The 23,082-nt window shown below is 45.1% G+C and overlaps 1 protein-coding gene and 1 long non-coding RNA gene across 2 annotated transcripts in view; one reads left to right on the top strand and one right to left on the bottom strand.

The window, feature by feature from the left end:
* Positions 1 to 23,082, top strand: part of LOC143148609 (uncharacterized) — a 103,705-nt gene that overhangs the window by 5,880 nt on the left and 74,743 nt on the right. The gene's annotated exons all lie outside the window — the stretch shown is intronic.
* LOC143148601 (uncharacterized) lies at positions 253 to 21,807 on the bottom strand. Its single transcript, XM_076315088.1, has 3 exons — positions 21,707 to 21,807; positions 997 to 1,171; positions 253 to 373 (listed from the first exon to the last, which is right to left on the bottom strand). Exons 1-3 carry the CDS (start codon positions 21,770 to 21,772, stop codon positions 303 to 305), a joined length of 312 nt encoding a protein of 103 aa, XP_076171203.1. The 5' UTR covers positions 21,773 to 21,807; the 3' UTR covers positions 253 to 302.

Raw genomic sequence — 23,082 nt, 5'->3', positions numbered from 1 at the left:
CGGGGAATACTTGAAATTTAAAGAAAAGGAAGTACACAATATACTAAATCGAATCTTTTTCTCGGTTTAATACACTTGTGGAAACATTCTACGAATTTTTCGGGTACTTTAGTCCAACAATAAAGGAGTTAACATTCCGAAGCTGTACCAGAAATTGTAATCGTAGTGCACTGTACTTTACTTTTATAATACAAACATAACTTTCCAAGAAATGGAGGTAATCTCAATTCGAGACGAAAATTGTACATTTATTTTACATTTAACAAAATTTACTAAATCTCAAATCGGCTAGTTGATCAGTATCAGAAATATCTTCGACACGAGAGAAACACGTTTGAAACACATTTTCGTGCCTCAGTCGATCCTTCCAAACCTTGAAAATCGCATTTGATGATTAGAGAAACTTATTTAAGACGTTGCTATCTTAAATACGATATATAAGAACGATAAAATTTCGTGTGTACGGTTTTCCAATGAAAACGAAAGAATATCGTGAAATAATTGATAAGATCAATTTTCGTCGTCCAACGTGCAAGGAAACCTTCGAGTCCCTCGTAATGGAAAACGCGAACGGTTCGATCGTAGAAAGTTGTCTCCGTCGAGAAAATGAAAGTGCATTTTATCGCGAACGCGACAAAAAAGAAAGAAAAAAAAAAAGAGAGAAAAAGAAAACGGTGACCTTTGGGATTCCTGGATATTTTTATATTTGGTCTTTGTTCGCGAGTTCCACGGCCGAGATTGAATTTCTCGGGTGAAGGGGACTCGCGATTGACAGAACCCTCGGGACGAAGAATTCCGCGGGAAGAAGCCGACCGCACGAAGAACGAAGCGTATGTGAACGCGAGTGTGGGCACGTCGCGTCATAACTCCCCGGGCATTGTAAATCACGGTGGACGCCTCGTGCACCCATAGAAATGGTTATATTCGGCCATAACGGCTCGTACCCACCGCGACGACGACCAGGCTATATTTTAATAGTAACGATAAATTACTTACGAGAAGAGAATCGCGTCCCGGTACTGGCGGCGATGAAACCCTCACGCGGAGAGAGCGCGATCCTCTTGTCGAGCATCGTTCGCGTTCCTCGTACCACTCTCTTCCCCTCCGTGCTCTTAGACGGAGAGTATTGGGTCAACGTTAGACCTGGTAGACGTTTAGTGCCATAACGTGCCTGAAAAGTTTATCCATGTATGCAGATACTGATTGCGTTTCATTCGACCGCGGAATAATGGTACATGTTTGTCTCGCGTACGCCAGAGGCCAATGATCTGTCGCCTCGACGGTCTAGCGAGAATAGAAAAACCGTTGGTGCGATATAAATTGTGAATGGAGTACAATTTACTTCGTTAAGTTTTCTAATAGGTATGGTAGAATTTTGTGGCCAGGGTTTTCCAATAAGAACGATAGAATTTGGTATGTAGAGTCTTCCAATGAGAACGATAGAATTTCGTGTGTACGGTTTTCCAATAAAAACGAAAGAATATCGTAAAATAAGTTTTTTTTAATAAGAACGGTAGAATTTTGTATCCAGGGTTTTCCAATAAGGACGATAGAATTTCGTATGTAGGGTTTTCCTATAAAAACGATAAAATTTCATAAAATAAGCTTTCCAATAAGAGCTTTCCAAAATAAAATTTTGTATGTAGGGTTTTCCTATAAAAACGATAAAATTTCATAAAATAAACTTTTCCAGTATGAATGATAAAATTTCGTATCTAGGTTTTCCCAATAAGAACAATAGAATTTAATATGTAAGGTTTTCCTATACGAACGATAGAACTTTGTATGTAGGGTTTTCCAATGAGAACGATAAAATTTCGTGAGTACGGTTTTCCAATAAAAACGATAAAATATCTTAAAATAAGCTTTTCCAATAAGAACGATAAAATTTCGTATCTAGGTTTTCCCAATAAGAACAATAGAATTTAATATGTAGAGTTTTCCAAAACGAACGATAGAACTTTGTATGTAGAGTTTTCCAATAAAAATGATAGAATATCGTACATCAATTTTTCCAATAAGAGCGATAAAATTTCGTATGTAAGGTTTTCCTATAAAAACGATAAAATTTCATAAAATGAACTTTTTCAATAAGAACGATAAAATTTCGCATCTAGGTTTTCCCAATAAGAACAGTAGAATTTAATACGTAAGGTTTTCCAATAAGAACGATAAATTTTCGTATCTAGGTTTTCCCAATAAGAACAGTAGAATTTAATACGTAAGGTTTTCCAATAAGAACGATAAAATTTCGTATCTAGGTTTTCCCAATAAGAACAATAGAATTTAATATGTAGGCTTTTCCAAACAAAACGATAAAACTTCGTATATAGATTTCTCCAATAAAAACAATAAAATATCGTACACAAGTGTTTCCAATAAGACCGATAAAATTTCTCACACAGAATTTTCCAATAAAAACGATCGAATTGAATATGTAAGCTTTTCCAAGCAAAACGATAGAACTTTATACACAAGGCTTCCCCAATAGAAACGATAGAATATCGTACACAAGTGTTTCCAATAAGCCCGATAAAATGTCTCACACCAGATTTTCCAATAAAAGCAATAGAATCTAATACATAGAGTTTCCCAATAAGTCGTCACACGCAAAGTTATTACAAATATTCGAACGCAAGAATCACAATGTAACTCGAACAGCGTCTCCTATCGAATACGCGACGCCAGATCCACCGTTCTCGATTCAATCAACCGAGCGACATAGTTCAAAACCGCGATGGACGCTTCGCGCGTTCGATATCAGCTGTATCAATTCGCGCGCGTATTTCAACGAACGGCTGCAATGTCCATCGAGGCGCTGTTACAAAGTGCCGTACCAAGCCGCGTGTACGCGAAAGAAACTCGTTTCTGAGAAAACGGTGGATCCGCTTAATGCCAACGTTGTACGCGCGTCAACTATTTTTAAAGAACCACCGGGTGTTTAATTGTCGGCGTTCCTCGCGCGGTGGATAACATTTTCGACGCCCACAGGGACCTCGTGGACGCCGCGGCCGAAACGGAACAGAAACGACCCGACTCGTTCGCGTGTTCTAGAAACGCGCTCTCTACCCGCGAACACTAATCACCCGTTTATCTGTCCATGGAGGACTGCATGATTTTCGCTTTTAGATATCGCCTGGGTGGTGAACCCCGCGCGAGCCGGTATTACGAATCCCGCGGCAAGATTAATGTTCGGCTCTCGTCCCTGTTCATTAATACCCGTAAGCGAGCGCGGGACCGAGACCGAGCTCGTGCCCCGCGTATGTTTAGGATTACACTCCGATAACAGAATGGATTTCACCGGAACATTGTGTTCGTACAACTGGTCGCTAGCCGCGGCGAGAAGACGCGACGCTCCGATCGCTCTTACGAGTAAACGAAATTCCAACGACCGTGACAATTTATATACCGAGCTTCGTGTAATCTCGTGGTGTCTCGTGGTTCACCGAGATCGGTGCAAGTTCCGAACAGGTGTACCTGATTGCGTTCAACCTCGAAATTCGAGTGTGATTTTTCAGATACCTATAAAATAGTACGGATTGATATTCGATACGTGAGATAGAAGAACACGAATTTTACCTTGATTTTACTCAAATTTACTTAAATTTAATTTTTCATTGAAATAAAATAATAAAGTTATTTCGAGTGAAACTTCCGTAAGTTGGCATCGAAGGGAACTTTGTGGAATTAATAGATATGATTATAATTGTAGCTGATTCCGTTCAGCCTTGAAATTCGAGTGATTTTTCAGATACCCATAAAATAGTACGGATTGATAATCGATAGGTGAGATCGAAGAACACGAATTTTACTTTGATTTTGTTACAAATTTAATTTTTCATTGAAATAAAATAATAAAGTTATTTCGAGTGAAACTTTCATAAGTTGGCATCGAAGGGAACTTTGTGGAATTAATAATAGATATGATTATAATTGTAGCTGATTCCGTTCAGCCTTGAAATTCGAGTGATTTTTCAGATACCCATAAAATAGTACGGATTGATAATCGATAGGTGAGATCGAAGAACACGAATTTTACTTTGATTTTGTTACAAATTTAATTTTTCATTGAAATAAAATAATAAAGTTATTTCGAGTGAAACTTTCATAAGTTGGCATCGAAAGGAACTTTGTGGAATTAATAGATGTGGAATAGAATTTTCTTTACCTGAGTTTAGCGTACCTCGTGGTATCTCGAGATCGGTGGAAGTTTGGAACAGGTGTACCTGATTCTGTTCAGCCTCGAAATTCGAGTACGATTTTTATGTAAACGAGCACCAATTGTTAATCAATGCGTGAGATCACAGAACATGAATTTTACTTTGATTTTACTCGAAATTTAATTTTTCATTGAAAGAAAATAATCAAGTTATTTCGGACATATGGAATAAAATTTTTTCTACATGAGCTTAGTGAACCTCGTGGTATCTCGAGGTTCACTGGAATAGAATGAAGTTCAAAACAGGTGAACCTGATTTTGTTCAGTCTTGAAATTCGAGTGTTATTTAATACGTGAGATAGAAGAACACGAATTTTGCTTGGACGTTACTCAAAAATTTGCAAGCAGAGTAACGAAGTAAATCGAACGAAATTTTGTAGAATGTAATGGATATATCTCTACAGAGATAATAGAATTGTCTCTTTACGGTGTGAATACGAACAAAACTGCACCGTTGCGCGTTAACGAATTTCTGGTTACATCGAACGTGTCGTGATGAGCGTAGCCGGAAAAATAAGTAGCGTTCCGTGTGTAAGAAACGAAGCAGTACCGTACGATGGAGCGGGAGAAGTAACGGGTGTACTATAATATATTCGTACACTAGGTGTAACGTGCCCCACTCCTTACCCACGGAATTGAATTTATCTTTCAGCCGCGCTTGTCGTCACTCGGACCATCTTCCACGTGTTCTCAATACCGATCCAAGTGTTACGAAAAGACACAGTAACGGAGAAAGCATAGTGAAAGGGAGAGTCGAAACGAGACAAATGTAAGATTTCGTAAGACGCGATCGATTTTCAAACCGATGTAAAAAAAAATCTCTCGCGGAGTTCCTCTACGTAACGTTTACTGTTCACTCGGACAAAATTTTCTTTAAAATGTCCAAGCGCGAACACCGTCGAGTAGATCTACGAGAACGCTCGAAACACCGGAAAAAAAGCAACGGAAAGTCGAGTAGAGCTACGAGAACGCGAGTAACAACGGGAAATTGTAGCACGTTTTCACGATCACGTTTCCTTAATTTTCCCAGCCGAGTCTTTCCGGCCGTACCGACTCGGTTGTATCTCGAGCTTGCGCAAGCTCCGCTAACTGCTCGCGAGCCGGTCGCCCACGCGGCGTGCAAGGTGGTCCGGGCACTTGAGATCTTCGGGTCTCGGTCTCCGGACACTTTTATGCCCCCGACGACGAGCGACGACGACATCGCCGAGCACCTTCCTCGCGGCGTGGGCGAGTCATGGGAACCTGCAGCCCGTCGTTCCCTGTCTCCCTTCTTGTTTCCCGCACGACCATTTGTACAACGTTAGTGCGCCAGTCCTGCGTAACGTCCACTTCGTTATATATTCACTGGCTTCACTATTGTATTTTAATTGATACAGGTCGGCCGAGTCGAGGGGAGGGATCCCGCGGTCCCGTTAAACTCGAGAATCTTCGAGTTATTCGAATTTATTCCCCCTGGTTTATGGGAAGGTGTTGTAAGCCTCCGAGAACGAAACTCGGCCCCCTCGAGCGTTCACGGTGGATTTTTACTGCGCGAGACTATCGCGTTTTTGTACCTTGGACCGATCAACGTGGATCCGAGATTGAGAAATCGGAGTCGTTGTATCGGTAACTCGTGTCACCGACAAGTATCGTCGAAGCTCGATTAGGGAATCGGAGCCACGTTAGTATCCGTGTCACCGTCAAGTATCATCCGGCGGGTACGAATGCAAAGAAAGTGGATCGCTCGAAGGGAAATTGTGCGTTTAGATACTGCCCTAACAGCTCGAGAACGCCCACGAAAAGCGAGAAACTGTCTCGAGGAAGTAAACGTGTTCTCAGAAGTGTATCCAATGTCTTTGCAGTCGATTAGGGCTATTGTCTCGGATTTAGGTGTAGTATCTTCCGTGCTGTGAGTTACAGTAGCTAGTGTCTGTGACGAGTCTGTTACGTGTTACTATAGGCTCCAAAAAGTAGCTTCACGGTCTTAAATTTCGATCCACGGTATCCCTCCTCCATCGTGGATCAGTAATCGAGATCGTGACGCGTTGTCAATTGGTCGACTTCGATTCTGACGAATTTTTATTTTTCCTTCGTTTCTCCAAGTAGTTAAAACCGTGTGACTCTCTTCTTTATTACGCGAAGAAATGATCGTCTTATGTTCCCCAAGGTTACACAAAGCTACGAAATATCGAAAATTTTTACCTCATTTTTTCCAAGGTGCTTTGAAGGTTGCGCGAAGATACCAAATATCATCGAGACAATCTGCAGCGACCTTCGAGCGAACTAAGGTTCTAGAAGTTATCGAAATGGACACCACGGTACTCGTTGCTTCCTGTACTTTGGTCACAGGACATACTCCAGATTTCCTTCGAAACTGAAGTATCATTGTCGTCGGTGTCGACTCTGGACTCGTTCAAAGACGGTACATTGGCTCGATGAACTTAGAAAGGCACGCGATGACCTTGACGGAGACCTTGCGAAACCGAGGAAAGGATGGGCATTTTTTAACCTCGAGACACTCTGTATCGATCCACGCTTCTTTCAAAGTCGACCATCCAATCTTTCGAAAGTTCCACACTGTAGAACTCATATGTGCCTAGGCCTAGGATCCTTGACCCAATTACAACCAAACGTATCCACCAAGTATCTATTACTTTCAGAGGGGTTTGATTCCGTATAACTAGACCTGTCGTCTCACTCGAACCATCGAAAATACAAGAATGTTTACTCTTTTGTTCAGCTGTTGAGGCCCAACAGAATTTCACCAGGAACACGATCCGTCACCTAACCCTCATCTCGAATTTCCCTCTCTGAAGAGAGAGGAACCGTCTCAAAGAACTATTTTAACCTACACTTTTGACAGTTCTACACTGTAGAGTTCAAGTATACCTAGTCTACGAATTCTTGACTCAGTTGAACCGAAGATGACGAATCAAACGTATGCACCAAGTATCTATCATTATCAGGAGTGTTTGATGTGCAATAACTACATCTTTCGAACACGTACAAGAATAAGGATGTTTACTCTGGCCCTTTTCTCTGCTGGAGCATAACAAGATCCACCAAGAACACGATCTGTCACTTAACTCCAAATTTTCTTCTCTGAAGAAAGAAGAACCGTCTGAAAGAGCTATCTCTACTATTGTAGGGTTCAAGCATGCCTAGTTTACGAAATCTTGACTCAGTTGAAGAGAGAAGAACCGTCTCAAGGAACTATTTCAACCTACACTTTTGACAGTAGTACACTGTAGAGTTCAAGTATACCTAGTCTACGAATTCTTGACTCAGTTGATCCGAAGATGACGAATCAAACGTATCCACCAAGTATCTATCATTACCACGAGTGTTTGATGCTCAATAACTAAATCTCTCGAACACGTACCAGAAGAAGGATGTTTACTCTGGCCCTTTTCTCTGCTGGGGCATAACAAGATCCACCAAGAACACGATCTGTCACCTAACTCCAAATTTTCCTCTCTAGAGAAAGAACCGTCTAAAAGAGCTATCTCTAGAGCTATCTCTAGAAGTATCTCTACTACTGTAGAGTTGAAGTATGCCTGGTTTACGAATTCTTGACTCAGTTGATCCTAAGATCGCGAACCAAAGACACACAGTATATCGATCCACGTTTCTTTCAAAATCGACCACCTAATCTTTCGAAAGTTCCACACTGTAGAGCTCACATGTGCCTAGGCTACAAATCCTTGACCCAATTACAACCAAACGTATCCACCAAGTATCTATTACCTTCAGAGAGGTTTGATTCCGTACAACTATACCCGTCGTCGCACTCGAATCATCGAAGATACAATAATGTTTACTCTCTTGTTTAGCTGTCGAGGCCCAGCGGAATTCTACGAAGAACACCGTCACCTAACCCCCATCAACCTCGAATTTCCCGGTCCACGTGTCCACCAAGTACCTATCACTGTCACGGATATTTGCTTCGATCTGATCCAAACCTCTGGTCGCCCTCGAACCATCGAGAAAGCGTATCGGAACAAGGATGTTTACTCCGTCCCGTTTCGTCGTCGAAGCGCAACAAAATGCCACGAAGAACACGATCCGTCACCCAAAACCCCAAAAATGTCCCTTATTCCGAAGAAAGAAGAACCGTCTCGAAGAACATCGGGTGTTTCCACGTCGGTCGAAAACCTTGCGAGGTAAATTCCGCGCGCGCGAGCGCGTCGCCCCGAACGAGCAGAAGAGGAAGAAGAGCACACCGAGTCGAGCAGCCGGAGAATTCGGTGATCGGCCGGAGTCTCGTCACCGTGGACCGCGTTACGGTACGGATCGTGGTCGATTTTCGATCCGTGGGACACGTGACCGTTGCATCGAGCGATTTACCATGCTGGAATGCGGCGCAAGGTGGTACGCGAGAGAGAAAGAGGAGAAGCTGGCAGTTTATGCGAGGCGAGAGAAGAGAAGCTCCGTGACTCGTACTCGACGTTCCTACATACACCCATCTCGTCGTCTCTTCTCTGGTCCGTGGCTAGGCGTCTCGCTTCCCTCCACGATCGTCTCTCTTCTTCGCTCCGTTGGTCTCCACCGTCTCCACCGTCTCCACCGTCTCCTCCCCACATCACGGGTTCTCCACCTTTTTCCACGGTGCGCCGTTCGTCCTTCTCTTCTCCTGAGCGGCGTACGTGTTGGTTAGGGCCTCGTGAGAGCCGTATGTAATACTCGGCGCAGGCCCCGAGAGCGTATAAAACGCGTCTTTGTGCGCGCTCGGGCCCAGCTGTTTGTCTAACACCTCGTACCTGCCTGAGGTCAGTGGCGATTCTGTTACGAGTCCCCGGGAACGCCGTTCGATTCACGGGCCGGGGTCAACGCCACGCGTTCCTGCTAGATCGACGGTTCTTACTGAAACGTTCGGACAACGGCTCCGCGACATCCACGTCCTCCGCCATGGCCGTGGCCTCCCCGCTTTCTCGAGACGCCGCGATGATTTATGTTTATTCGGCCGTGAGCGTCCACGGGACCCTGGACGACGCTTACGCGCGCCGTCTCGACGACGGTTCGGAGACGTCGGTGCGTCTCGTGAGCACCGAGTCGGAGAATCGCTTCTGTAAAATTCGCGGCGTCTACGGGGGTCCGGGAGCACACACGCCCCCCTGTACCCACCCTCTACTCGATCTTTGTAACGCGAATTTTCCATTGAAAACGCGACTCGGACGATCAACGCAGACCGCGTGCGCGGGAACGAGAGATTTAAATTCCTACCCGGGAAGCATGGAAACGGCTTGTAACGCCCGCGGTGATTTCCGCGTAGACCCCGAGACTCGCCCGCGAAATCCTGATTTATCGTTGGTCGCTCTCCTCTGCGCCCCTACTCGTCGTGGAATTAACAACGGATCGTTGAAACGGCTCGTCAGCGTTTTCGATGGATATCGGTGCGTCTGTCGGGAACGTTCGGATCTCGCGCGTACGAAACCCGGTGTCGGATTTCTTCGTTGGTAATCGGGAAATTAAATGGGCGGGGCGAATCGAACGTCGAAAGTGATTGCATCGAGGGAGCCGAACTCTGTGTTTTCGACGTTGGCGCTTTTCGGGCCACGAACGACCAAGAACGGGGTACTGTTTGGGAAATTGTAGGGGCGTTCAATACGAAAATTGGAGAGATATTGAATTTCGATATTGGAGGGGTACTGAATCCGAAAAATCGGAGAGGTGTTGCGTTTGGAAATGGGCGTGGCGAATTTGGGAATCGGAGGGGTGTTCGAGAATCGGAGACGTTGTCGCGTTTGGAAATGGTGAGGTAGTGGATCTGGAGATTGGAGGGGTATCGAATTTGGAACTTGGAGAAAGTGTTAAATGTGTAAGTTAAAGAAGTATTCAATTTGGAAATTAAAGAGGCGGTGAATGAGAAATTTAAGATTGTATTTGGAAATTGGCGAAGTGTTACATGAGAAAATCGAAAGAGTACATTTAGATAATTAGAGAGATTTTAAATTTGGAGAAACTTATACGTACTCTGAACTTTACACGAAAGAAAATCAAATAAAAGATTAGAAAGAAAGAGATTTTTCCTCGTCTGGTATAGAGGAAGGTCCACCCAATACCAACCACTGTAAGTGTTTTTGTTATAATTTAGTTCAAAGTCGCTGAACCACACCTTTCGAAAAAGGTGTCATTATTACCGTAAATGGTACTCGATAAATGTAGGAAAATTGCTTCTGGAGATTCAGTGGTAAAGAATAAAAATTTCCAAATAAAAATTTTCTAATACACTCCGAACGAAGAATTTTCCTCCTGGTATTGACCACACTTACTCGCTAAATTTTCACTTACTAAGTACTCTCGTTTCCTCTACCCACCTTCGATCGTCCAATAACGAAGCTAACAATTATTCTCAGTTTGGACATTCCTCTGTTCTGCATCCTCCAAACGTCAAACACCACTAAATCTTCACGTATGAAAATTACGTGAATAACGTTGTTCGATCGTCCAATAACTTAGTTAACAATTATTCTTCATCTGGACCGTGATCTGATTCCCCTGTTCCGCATCCTCCAAAGGTCAAGAACCACTAAATTTTTACATACCAACTACTCTCGTTTCCTCTACTCACCTTCGATCGTCCAATAACGAAGCTAACAATTATTCCCAATCTGGACATTCCTCTGTTCTGCATTCTCCAAACGTCAAGCACCACTAAATTTTCACATACTAACTACTCTCGTTTCTTCTACTCTCGTTTCTTCTAACAATTATTCCCGATCTGGATATTCCTCTCTTCTGCATCCACCAAATATCAATCACCTCTCCAAGCCACATTTCCATCTCCTTCTCGCCTATCTCACCAAATTAACCCCAACCGAGCCAAGTACACCACCATTAAAAACCAGCATCGTCGTACGACGAGGGGTTGCTTCGCTGACCCTAAACGCAACCGTCTCTCCCGCGGACGAGAGCGGACGATTCGTCAAAAATTCGAGCTGGACGTCTTCTACGCGGGCAAGAAGCCCGAAACTCATCCAATATTTAACAATAGGCGCAAAACGACATGGCCGAGTCAGCCGCGATCCATATTCACCGAGGATCGTCGGATGACTCGGCCGATTCGAGCGATTGTTGGAAGAAAACGTTGGGGCACGAAAAGGTGAGGAGGAGGGGGAGAGGAGAACCGAGCCCCCTTGGTTCGCCCTCGGTAAAGGACGCGAGCACGGAGGCAATAACTCGGCCGTGATCTTCTGGCTCGCGTCGGGGTCGATGAAAAAGTCGATCGGCGGTAATAAATACATCGCGGATACGGGGTAGGTCCGGTGGTTGGGCATTGATATTCGCGTGGTTTCTTTCCCGTGCAACCGCTAATAACTTATCCGGTAGACGGTGACCGTGGTTCTTGCGCGTCTATCGGGCGTCTCGGTGGAGATCCAGCGGGCAGTGGGTCCGGTGTCCCTCGGGTCGCTCGCTCGGGGGCGAGTGATGTTTTCTGGCGCGGGTAGCAGCGCTCTGTGTGGTCCTCGTGTCAAAATGTGTCAAAACTCGAGTTCGCGGTCTCGGCTACGCCGGTAAAAAGCGGTTCGACGGCCCTACAAATTAACGGGCCGTCCGGGCCGAGGGCGCCCGTCGCCGAACGAGGACGCCGATGCTTGAGAAAAGCCACCACGACGCGACGCGCCGCGCCGCGCCGCCTCGAACTACGGATATACCGGGTACCCTACTACGGCTCGAAAGCACCGGACGCGGGAATACGGGGTCCGGTGGCCTTGAACACCACGAGAGCCATAACGTCGACGACGAAATTCTCAACGTTCAATTCCTTTCGTTCAACGTCACGATCAGACTTTTCTCCGTTTCCGTAAGGAACGCTGTTCGAAAAGGGTCGGTAGTCAGAGGTGTGGTTCAGGTGTGGTGGCCTTGAACATTACGAGATCCATAACGTCGACGACGAAATTCCCAACGTTCAATTCCTTTCGTTCGACGTCACGATCAGACTTTTCTCCGTTTCCGTAAGGAACGTAGTTCGAAAAGGGTCGGTAGTCAGAGGTGTGATTCAGGTATGGTGGCCTTGAACATTACGAGATCCATAACGTCGACGACGAAATTCCCAACGTTCAATTCCTTTCGTTCGACGTCACGATCGGACTTTTCTCCGTTTCCGTAAGGAACGCAGTTACCAAAGGGTCGGTAGTCAGAGGTGTGGTTCGGAGTGGAAATACCATCGTGGTGTTCGTTTCACTCTGGTAGGTTTGGTGCTATTTTTAGAGGAGGATGTCCGAAAGATGTCACGGGTTGTCCTTTCGAGATTGATGGTTCTGTTTCGTGCTTGGTTTCGCTCGGTTTCGGGTCGACTATTTGTTGTTTTGCTGTGGACGATTTGTTTTCTATTTGAGGAGAGTCTGTGTAGATTTAGGGTTTCAGTTGCGGGGTACTTTGGCGAAAAGATACTGGGTTGTTCTTGCGACGTTGGCGGTGCAATCGTTCTGCAACTATCACTCGTGCAATTCCTTTCTACATCTATCACCCGTGCAACTCCAGTTTGTAGCTCCAACTCGCGCAATTCCCTCCTGTGACTATCATTTGTGCAATTACATTCCACAACTATCACTTGCGCAATTCCATCTTACAACTATCGATCGAGTGATTTATTTCTACAATTATCACTCGCGCGTTTCCTTTCTACAACTATCAATCGAGTAACACTATTTTGAAACTATTTACTTGTGCAAATTCTTTCTGCAACTACCACTTGTGCAACTCCATTTTACAATTTCCACTCACGCAATTCCTTTCCACAACTATCACTCGTTCAATTATTTTCCACAACTATCGCTCGTGCAATTCCTTTCTACAACTATTATTCATGCAATTCCATTCCACAACTATCACTTGCGCAATTCCATCTTACAACTATCGATCGCGTAATTTCTTTCTACAATTATCACTCGTTCAATTCCTTTCCACAACTATCGCTCGCGCAATTCCTTTCCACAACTATCGCTCGTGCAATTCCTTTCTACAACTATCACTCGCGCAATTTCGTTCTGAAACTATCACTCGTGCAATTTCTTTCTGCAACTACTACCTGTGCAACTCCATTTTACAACTTCCACTCGTTCAATTCCTATCCACAACTATCATTCGCGCAATTCCTTCCCACAACTATCACTCGTTCAATTCCTTTCCGCAACTACCACTCGCGCGATTCCTTTCCACCACTATAACTCGTTCAATTCTTTTCCACAACTATTATTCGTTCAATCCCTTCCCACAACTATCACTCGTTCAATTCCTATCCACAACTACCACTCTCGCGATTCCAATCCACGACTATCACTCGCAGTCCCGTTCCATTTTCTTTCATTGCCAACGACTTTCCTCCGCGTCTCCCTCGACGCTACACTTTCCTACTCGAGAAGAATTCCACGTGGTGACGCACCTCGAGCAGCGACACGAGTCGCTAACAGAAAAAAAAAAAAAAAAAAGAAATACCGTTCCCCGAACACCGTTTATCGGAATCGTTTTCCGTAAACTCGCTCGCTCATTCGCTCGCTAGCTGGCTCGCGCCGTCGGCCAACGCACCGAATCGGCGTTTCCATCGTTTCGCTTCGTCGAGGAATTCCAAGAGTCTCCGCTCGGGCACGGGTCATCGCCGGGTACCCTGGCGCTGTTCCCTGAAACGTTACGCCGTGTTTTCCCGGTAATTATCGCAGGTGTTAAAACGATCGTCGGCTAACAGCAACAACAACAACACTGGCCAACCTGTCCCGGTGGATACGTTACCCCGTGTACGTCCACAGTCAACCTTTAGAATGCCACCGTGGCGCACGATGAATACGCGATGCGTCGGCTGAATGAAACGATCGGGCCGCGATGGAATTGCTCGTGCTCTCGGGACGCAACCTGGTCGTCGTCGTCGTCGTCTAAATTCATCGAACGACGACGTCGTCAAACGCTAGCGTCGCTCTTTACGGTGTCGACCTTAACACCATCGGTATTTCGCGGCCGACCTTCGCGAGCCAGACCTTCCTCCGTTTGTTTCCGCCTCGAGGACGATTTCCGGCGCGCTGCCTCCTCCCGCCTTACACCCCCGATCGAGATAAAATCGCGGTTTTAACGGGACACTCGACCGCGGGGGCCATTGTTCGACAGAATCGAACCGTTGATTTTCTATGGGATACGGGGGCCGTATTGTGCAAACCGCAACTGGATGCGCTTGTGTGTACACACGCTTGGGTATCGCGGGACCGTCTGCGTTCTCAACCGCGCGAAGCGGTTTTTGTCGAGTATTCTCGATTTCCAGCGATAAGCTCGCCCGTTCAACGACGATGAATACACCAACGATGGATACACCGGCGGCGTTACGGCGACGAGACCATCTGTTCGCCATCGCGGTCTTTCGATCTCGACGTGTTTTCAAAATAAGGGCCACGGGGCTGGTGTCGCAAGGATCGGGGATTCTTTCGCAAACGCGATCCGTTTGATAACGCCCGAGAGGACACGCTCGAAATAATTGAACGTCTAGAATCAAGTGTCGGGGAATTGAGGAAATTGTGTACCCACCGTGTCTCGAGTAACCTTGGGAGTGGTGCTTTTAGGGTTCTGGGGAAGCTTTAAGGTTAGGTTTTGGGTATGAGCTCTTAGGGGGTAGGAATTGTTTGGGAATTTTCTTTGGAAGGTTGCGTGTGCGAGAAGAAAAATTATGGATGGGGGAGCGACTGTTGTTTCTCGATGAGAGATCGCGAGAGCTTTTAGCGAAGAAACTGGAAAATGTTTTAAGCGTCGGATTGAGTAGAAATACAATATATGTATACTAAAATTTCTTGCGTACGCGAGGAAAACGTAAATATGGTTATATCTTGGGTTGTTTCTCTTAGTGAACGCGTGAGCTTTTATCGAAGGGAATGTGGAAAATGTTTCGAGCGTGGAAGTAGGTAGAAATACGATATATGTATACTACAATTTTTTTGCGTACGCGAGGAAAACGTAAAGATGGTCAAATTTTGGGTTATTTCTCTTAGAGAACGCGTGAGCTTTTATCGAAGAAAATGTGAAAAATGTTTCGACCGTGGAAGTATGTAGAAATACGATGTATGTATGCTACAATTTCCTGTGTACGCGAGAAAAACACAAAGATGGTCAAATCTTGGATTGATTCTCTTAGAGAACGCGTGAGCTTTTATCGAAGAAACTGTGGAAAATGTTTCAAGAGTGGAAATAGGTAAAAATACGATATAAATATACCAAAACTTCTGTGTACGCGAGAAAAAAGTGAAGATAGTGAAATCTCTCGTTGTTTCTTTTAGAGCATACACGATCTTTTATCGAAAACAATGTAAAAGTTTCGATCGGAGAACTCGATGGAAACAAGGTACACGTATCGTACAATTTTCGTCGACACTGCTTCGAGAACTTCGTCAAGTGGTTAAAATCAAAGCACTCGTCGACAACTTTGACAACTGTTAAAAGTATCGAAGGTGGTTCTCGTTGATCCGTTTCTCGACAACGCTCGGGGCGGTTGAGAATCCCTTGAGAGTGATCTAAAAGAGATTGAAGACCGCTAACGAGGTTGTCTATCGTGTAAACTCGCGCTCGATATTTGCTCGATTATCGAGAAGGTATCTGCCGTGTTCGACACAGGCCGCTCCGCTGCGGAACGATTTCCTCGTGGATCGACGATTTATTTGTGGATCTACTACATTCCTGATAAATCCTTATTCGCGCTCAAGGACCTTGGCGTCGCGCAGCCACGTTTGCTGCCACTCTCTTTCTGTATTATATACTTGTCCGACATTGTTATTATTGCGAGCACGACTGCAGCTGCTCACCGGGAATAATAATGATCGTCCGTGCACCCCTTCGTTACACGGATGGCATCGAAGTCACGTACGTTCGGTATTGTTATTTAATCTGAGGCATTCGTTTAAATTAACCGCGCAAATCCGTCTCGCATCCATGGAAATGCTTGTACGGTGTCGGACGCGGAAACGCTCCTACAGCGATCAATCGATATTTCCACGTTACTCGAGGGACGATCTTTTATCGAGGATACTAATTTCACTCTCACGCGTATCGAGAAGTTTTCAATTTTTTTCTAAAATTGTGAAAGTTCAAAGTTCAAATTAAAACGAGATCTAACTAACGTTTCTGCCGCTTCCTTGTGACAACTGTCTACAATACTTTGGAATCGACGAGAGGATCTTTTATCGGGGATAATAATTTCATTTTCTCGAGTATTGGAAAGTTTTCAATTTTTTTCTAAAATTGTAATAGTTCAAAGTTCAAATTAAAACGATATGTAACTAACGTCTCTGCTGCTTCCTTGTGACAACTGTCTACAATAATCTAGAATCGACGAGAGGATCTTTTATCGAGGATAATAATTTCATTCTCTCGAGTATTGGAAAGTTTTCAATTTTTTTCTAAAATTGTGAAAGTTCAAAGTTCAAATTAAAACGATATCTAATTAACGTCTCTGCTGCTTCCTTGTGACAACTGTCTACAATAATCTAGAATCGACGAGAGGATCTTTTATCGAGGATAATAATTTCATTCTCTCGAGTATTGGAAAGTTTTCAATTTTTTTATAAAATTGTAATAGTTCAAAGTTCAAATTAAAACGATATGTAACTGACGTCTCTGCTGCTTCCTTGTGACAACTGTCTACAATACTTTGGAATAGACGAGAGGATCTTTTATCGAGGATAATAATTTCAATCTCTCGAGTATCGAGAAGTTTTCAATTTTTTTCCAAAATTGTGAAAGTTCAAAGTTCAAATTAAAACGACATCTAACTAACGTCAAAAAATTGAAAACTTCCCGATATTCGAGAGATTGAAATTATTATCCTCGATAAAAGATCCTCTTGCCGATTCCAGAGTATTATAGACAGTTGTCACGAGGAAGCAGCAGAGACGTTAATTAGATATCGTTTTAATTTGAACTTTGAACTTTCACAATTTTAGAAAAAATTGAAAACTTCTCGATACTCGAGAGATTGAAATTATTATCCTCGATGAAAGATCGTCCACTCGTCGATAACAAAGTATTGTAGACAGTTGTCACGAAGAAGCGGCAGAGACGTTAGTTAGATATCGTTTTATTTGGACTTTGAACTTTTACAATGTTAAAAAAAAAAAAACTTCTCGATACTCGAGAGATTGAAATTATTATCCTCGATGAAAGATCGTCCTCTCGTCGATTCCAGAGTATTCCAGAGAAAGCAGCGGAGACGTTAAATAGGTATCATTTTAATTTGAACTTCGAACATTCAGAATATTAGAAAAAAAATTGCAAGCTTCTCGAAACGCGTCAAAGTGAAATTAGTATCCTCGATAAAAGATCGTCGATAAAAGTGAAAATATCGATCGATCGCTATACGAATTTTGTTCCCCGCACCGTGACCCTAAGTACTCCGCATACGTTCCATCGCGCCGATACGATTTTCACCAATTTCGATCCCATCCGCGGCGCGTATCCGCAAAACCGGCACGTCGATCACGCTTAATTAACTTCCGTGGCGTATCATTATCCAATTAGCAATATATTAGCCGTTGGTGGTGGCCGCGGAAAAATGCCACGTCGGAATGTTAATTGGAAATTAACAGGCTCGAGTCGATGCCGTAGAGCCGGCGAAATTGCGCGCGTATTGCAACGACACAATAGATGCGCGGCAATAATCCCGGGACAGCTTCCGTACGCGTGATCCCGGCCCGGACTACGTCCCGTGCATCCGTGGCTCGTTATTACGGAGGCGAATGGTTCGACCGCACGCACGGCGGGAGGAGGCAAAAAGTCGTTTTCGCGTAAAACGATCGGCGTTGCTCGGCTTTCCGTCGTAAAGTAGCGCCCACACGCGCCGATCCCGCGCCTCGGCTGCGCGAGACCCGCGCAGCCACCGCCAAGAACGTGAGAATGTCCGCGGGACGATAAAAGTTACGCTCGTGAATTTTACGCGGCCCTCGTGGGCCCCTGATCGCGAAACATCGCGAATTTATACCGATTTCCGGCGATGAAACATCAACGCGAGATTTCTAAATACATCTCGGTACGGTTACGGGATCATGTTGTCCGGTTCCGTGTGCTCTACGAGAAGATGAAAGTCAAGTTGGTGAATTTTACGCGGATCGTTCCTCCTGGGCCCCTGATGGCGAAAAATGGTAAGAAAGTGTCGAATGTACCGGTAACAATTCTTCGCGATGTTTCTGCACGAGTTTCGGTATAGTCGCGCGATCATGTTATCCGGTTCCGTGAGCCCTGCGGGAAGATGAAAGTTACCGAGATGATTTTTACGCGATCGTTCTTCCTGGGTCCCTGATGGCGAAAAATGGCTGAAAAAAGTATGGATGGAACACGTGCGTGTAAATGTTGCACGATATTTTTCGATGCGTCTCGGTACGCTCGGTCATGTTACCCGGTTCCGTGAGCCCTGCGGGAAGATGAAAGTTACGCTCGAGAATTTCACGTTCCCGTATCTCCTGGGTTCCTGGTCGCGAAAAATCGCAAAAATCTACCGAATACGTACGCGGAGAAATAAAGGGCGAACGTCCCGCGGTGTTTCTAAGTACATCCCGGAGCAGTTGCGGGGTTATGTTATCCGGTTCCGTGAGCCCTGCGGGAAGATGAAAGTTACGCTCGGAAGTATCGCGTCCCGTCCCTTCTGACGCCCTAATCGCGAAAATATAACGAGATCGTAAAAAGGTAAAGGGTAAAATGATTCGTAACGTTTCCAAAGACAATTTAGAACACTCACTCGTATCAGCCGGCTTCGTGAACTCTGAGGAACGGTAGAAGTGTCACGCAAACATCTAGAATTCAATAAAAACAATCATAGTTCATTCAACGAGCCTACACCAACATAAAACCATCACCAACCCCAAACTCATTATCCACCCCGGATTCAAAAACACTAATTTTCTCTCCACTACTGTTTCTCTCTTTCCACCGGTCGATCCATCCGTATCGATCCGGACTCGCGACAAAAATGCTCACCGACCCCGCTTTGGAAGTCCCCGATCCCACTTTCGTATCTTCTAAACGACAACCACGAGTATCTTCGAACCGAAGTGTCTCGAGCTCGTGGAAAACTCGCGAAAAAAGTGACCAAAGTCGACGCAACTGTGAAACCAAGCGATGTAACAATTTCCCGCGACCAACCCTCGTTCGATGATCGGGCAATTATTGTCTCGAGGTAAGCCGGAAGGGTTTGGTTGATCAGCGATTCGATTGTTTCGGTTTGAAGGGATCGCGGATCGAAACGAAACGAAACGCACGCGCCTCTCGGGCCATCGTCGGATTGTTTATATCTGGTTGGATTCCAGCTCGATAAATTCGATTTTTTACACGCGTACGAATATAGTGCCGGCCATTCAGTCGGGTTTGCAGCACGGGTCGTGTCGGGCGCAGCGTCGTCGTCGTCGTCGTAAGCCCTTACAAGAAGCGGGGTCCATTCAAGAGTCAAGCACACTGAGTTATACCCCGCTACGGATTCGCACGGATCCGCTGGCGCGCGAATTCGCAGCCGGATTCCCCTGGTTGGACCGTGGCTGACCCCGCGAGGCCAAGAATGCCCGGGAAGAAGAGCGGGCACGCTCGAGTGGCTAGTGGTCGAACGTCGGCCGGCCAATAATGGAACGGGCACTCGTTACGTAAACGCGCGTGACCTTATCGAACGGCGAATCGAACCGTGGCTGTCCGCAATAATATCGGATACCGTCGGCCCGTTATTAATAATAGTGATTACGGGCATAAAACGACGGCGTACGCCGCGCAACAATATGCAGAATAGACCACCGTTCCAACGAGAGGGAACTTTGGTTAACGTTCGCCTCGCGCAACGACACGCACTAAGTTGGCGGTTCGCGGTGTTCTTCGACGGTGCTGGGCGTTACGGGGACGCGAGGTATCCTGAAAACGAGAGTAGATTATTTGGAGGAATCTCGTTGTGATACTTCTTTCGTGTACAAGTCTCAAGTTTTCCATGGAACTTGAAAGTTCTCTTGGATAAATAGACCAAACGAGAGTAGATCATTTGGAGGAACCTCCTCGTGATACTTCTTTCGTATACAAGTCTCAAGTTTTCCATGGAATTTGAATGTTCTCTTGGATAAATAGACCAAACGAGAGTAGATCATTTGGAGGAACGTCCTCGTGATACTTCTTCTGTATACAATGTCTCAAGTTTTGCATGGAATTTGAAAGTTCTCTTGGATAAATACACTAAACGCGAGTAGAGTTTAGTAACTCTGAACGATCGATTCACCGTCCGGGAGGACTTCTGTTCCGCGTCGGTTCCAAGTTACGTTTCGTTAGTGGGAGAAGTGTAGGGAAGATGTTCCTCGAAACGATCTGTTCGCTTTCGGTTTAGTTATCGTAAAAGAGAATTTGTTTTCTTCGTCAGTTCCGTGGAGAACTTGCGCCGGGGTGTAGATGTATCACGAGGAAGTGCCTCGAAACGATCTGTTCACGTTTGGTCTATTTATCCGAGAGAATTTTGAAGTTTCATGGAAAACTAGAGACTTGTATATATGGAAGAATTATCACAAGGAGGTTTCTCCAAACGATCTACTCGCGTTTAGTCTATTTATCCGAGAGAATTTAGAAGTTTCATGGAAAATTTGAGATTTGTATATAGGAGAAGTGTCACGAGAAGGTTCCTTCGAATGATCTGCTCGCGTTTGGTTTATTCACTGTCCCAGAGTATTTACTGTACCTCCTTTTTTTCATCGGTTTCAAGTTCTACGGAGAACATGCGCCCCATTGACAAAGAAAATATCGCGGGATCGTTGAGAATTTTATGAGCGAGCTCCTCTGAACGATATACTCGCGTTCGGTCTATTTACTACCCAAGAGAATTCTTGTTCTTCGTCAGTTCAAAGTTCCATGGAAAACGTGCGTCTTGAATGCGAGAGAAGTATCGCGAGGAGGTTCCTCTAAACGATCTGTCCGCGCTCGATTCATTCATCATCCATGAGGAGTCCTGTTCTCTATCGGTTCCAAGTTTCACGTAGAACTTTGCGTCCCGTCGATGGAGACAGTATCGCGAGAAGGTTACTCCAATTGATTTGCTCGCGTTCTGTCTATTTAATAACTCCTTTTGTTCGTCGATTCCAAGTTCTGCGAAAAACTTGGCCCCATCGACGAAAAAAATATCGTTTTCCCCGTTTAGAATCCTGTGAGCTTCTCTGAATTTACTGGATTTACTCCCATTTGGAGTATTTACTCTCCAAGAGAACTTCTATTCCTCGTCGATCCCGTGTAGAAGTTACACTTCATAAAAGATATCACAAGAAGGTTCCTCTAAACAATTACCTCGCGTTCTGTCTATTTAACAACTTCTCTTCTTCGTCCATTCCAAGTTCTGCGGAAAACTTAGCCCCATCGTCGAACAAAATTTCATTTCCCCGATTTACTCCCATTCGGAGTATTTACTCTCCAACAGAACTCCAATTCTTCGTCGATCCCGTGTAGAAGTTACATTTCATAAAAGATATCGCAATAAGATTCCTCCAAACAATAAACTCGCGTTTGGTCCATTTATCAAAAAAAAAAAAACTCCCTCACTTCATGAATTCCAAGTTCCACGTAGAATTTAGCGTCCCGTCGACGGGAGGAGGTCACCACCGCCATCGTACGCGGCGCGATAGACCCGTTCGAGTAATTTATAGTCGCGTTAACCATAATAGACACGAGCGTGCCGTATCCGTCGGCTGGAAATGACAAGTACCAGCAAGTATCGGTTGTACCTGCGTGTTTTTTTCTTTTTTTTTTCCTTCTTCTTCTCTCTTTGTCTTCTCTGTTCTCTCGTCACTCGTGCTCGTCCTTTCTCGTCTTCTCCTACTACCTGCTTCGGCTACCACCACGGACGAGCAAATAGAAGCGCGTAGCGTCGCTACGGAGAGAGAGCTCTTAACGGAGAGACCGAGGCGGATAGAAAGAGACGCAGACTCGAGCGGGGGCACGGGGAGGGGGAACGAGGGCGACGTGGAAGGGGCGCTACTCGCGAGGAGCGATTACCGATGACACGTATGCAGGCAATCTCGCGGCGTTTGCGCAATTATTGGAACACCTCATGTCCGTAATAAATGGCGGAATATGCCCTGAAAGGTGTTAGTTCAAGATCATCCGGTGATACAAGACCACTTGGACGGTATCGCGGCTGCCTGCCGCGTGTATTTCATCACCGCGTGCTCATCCGCGCGCGGATGGCTACCTACAGCCGGCTGGCTGGCTGGCTGGCTGACTGGCTAGGTTTATGTAACCGCGGCGCGGGACATTAAGGTTACCCTCGATCGTGGAAAGTCGCGCCTACCCTATTCTCCTTCGTTCCGCCGCGTTTTCATAATTATTTTCCAACAGGCGCAGTCGTTCTTACGCACACCGTTTTCACATCGGGTACACGACGACGAGCCATCGCGTAAAAGGTCGCGCCACGGCATCCGTGGATCGTGATCTCCTTCGAACTGCGCGGTGCCGCGCCACGATGCCCGCTCGAGATACACAAGTTTGCGAAACGATCGCCGGACTCGAAAATCGATACACACGCGTCGAACAATTTTATGAAATACACGCGAGAATCTTTAGTGGGGATTTTTTTTTTAGATGATCGACAGGCGTGTTCTTGGGTTTCGAACGAGTGGATAGAAAAGGTCTGCGAAGTGTTTGGACGTTTGTATTTATTGTCGTTTATTTTGAAGCGTTGTGGAACTTTTACGAGTACTGTAAGTTTGGCGGTGGATTTTATAGGATTGTTCGGAAAGTCATTTCGTTTTTCGAAATTGAGAATATATGATTCAATAAGATGTTTATACATTCTTAAAAAATTGTGTTTTATTTTTACTAAAGAAATACGAAATGGCTTTTCCAGAAGGAGCCAATTGTAAAATTCGAAAGTGCTGAAGTCTTCGCGAAGGATATCGAGAAGAATTCTAAAGAGGTTT

The sequence above is a fragment of the Ptiloglossa arizonensis genome, chromosome 1 (assembly GCF_051014685.1).
Source record: "Ptiloglossa arizonensis isolate GNS036 chromosome 1, iyPtiAriz1_principal, whole genome shotgun sequence".
NCBI lineage: Eukaryota > Metazoa > Arthropoda > Insecta > Hymenoptera > Colletidae > Ptiloglossa > Ptiloglossa arizonensis.
The sequence above is the reverse complement of the archived record's forward strand: the minus strand, read 5'-3'. Positions and strand labels throughout refer to the sequence as shown.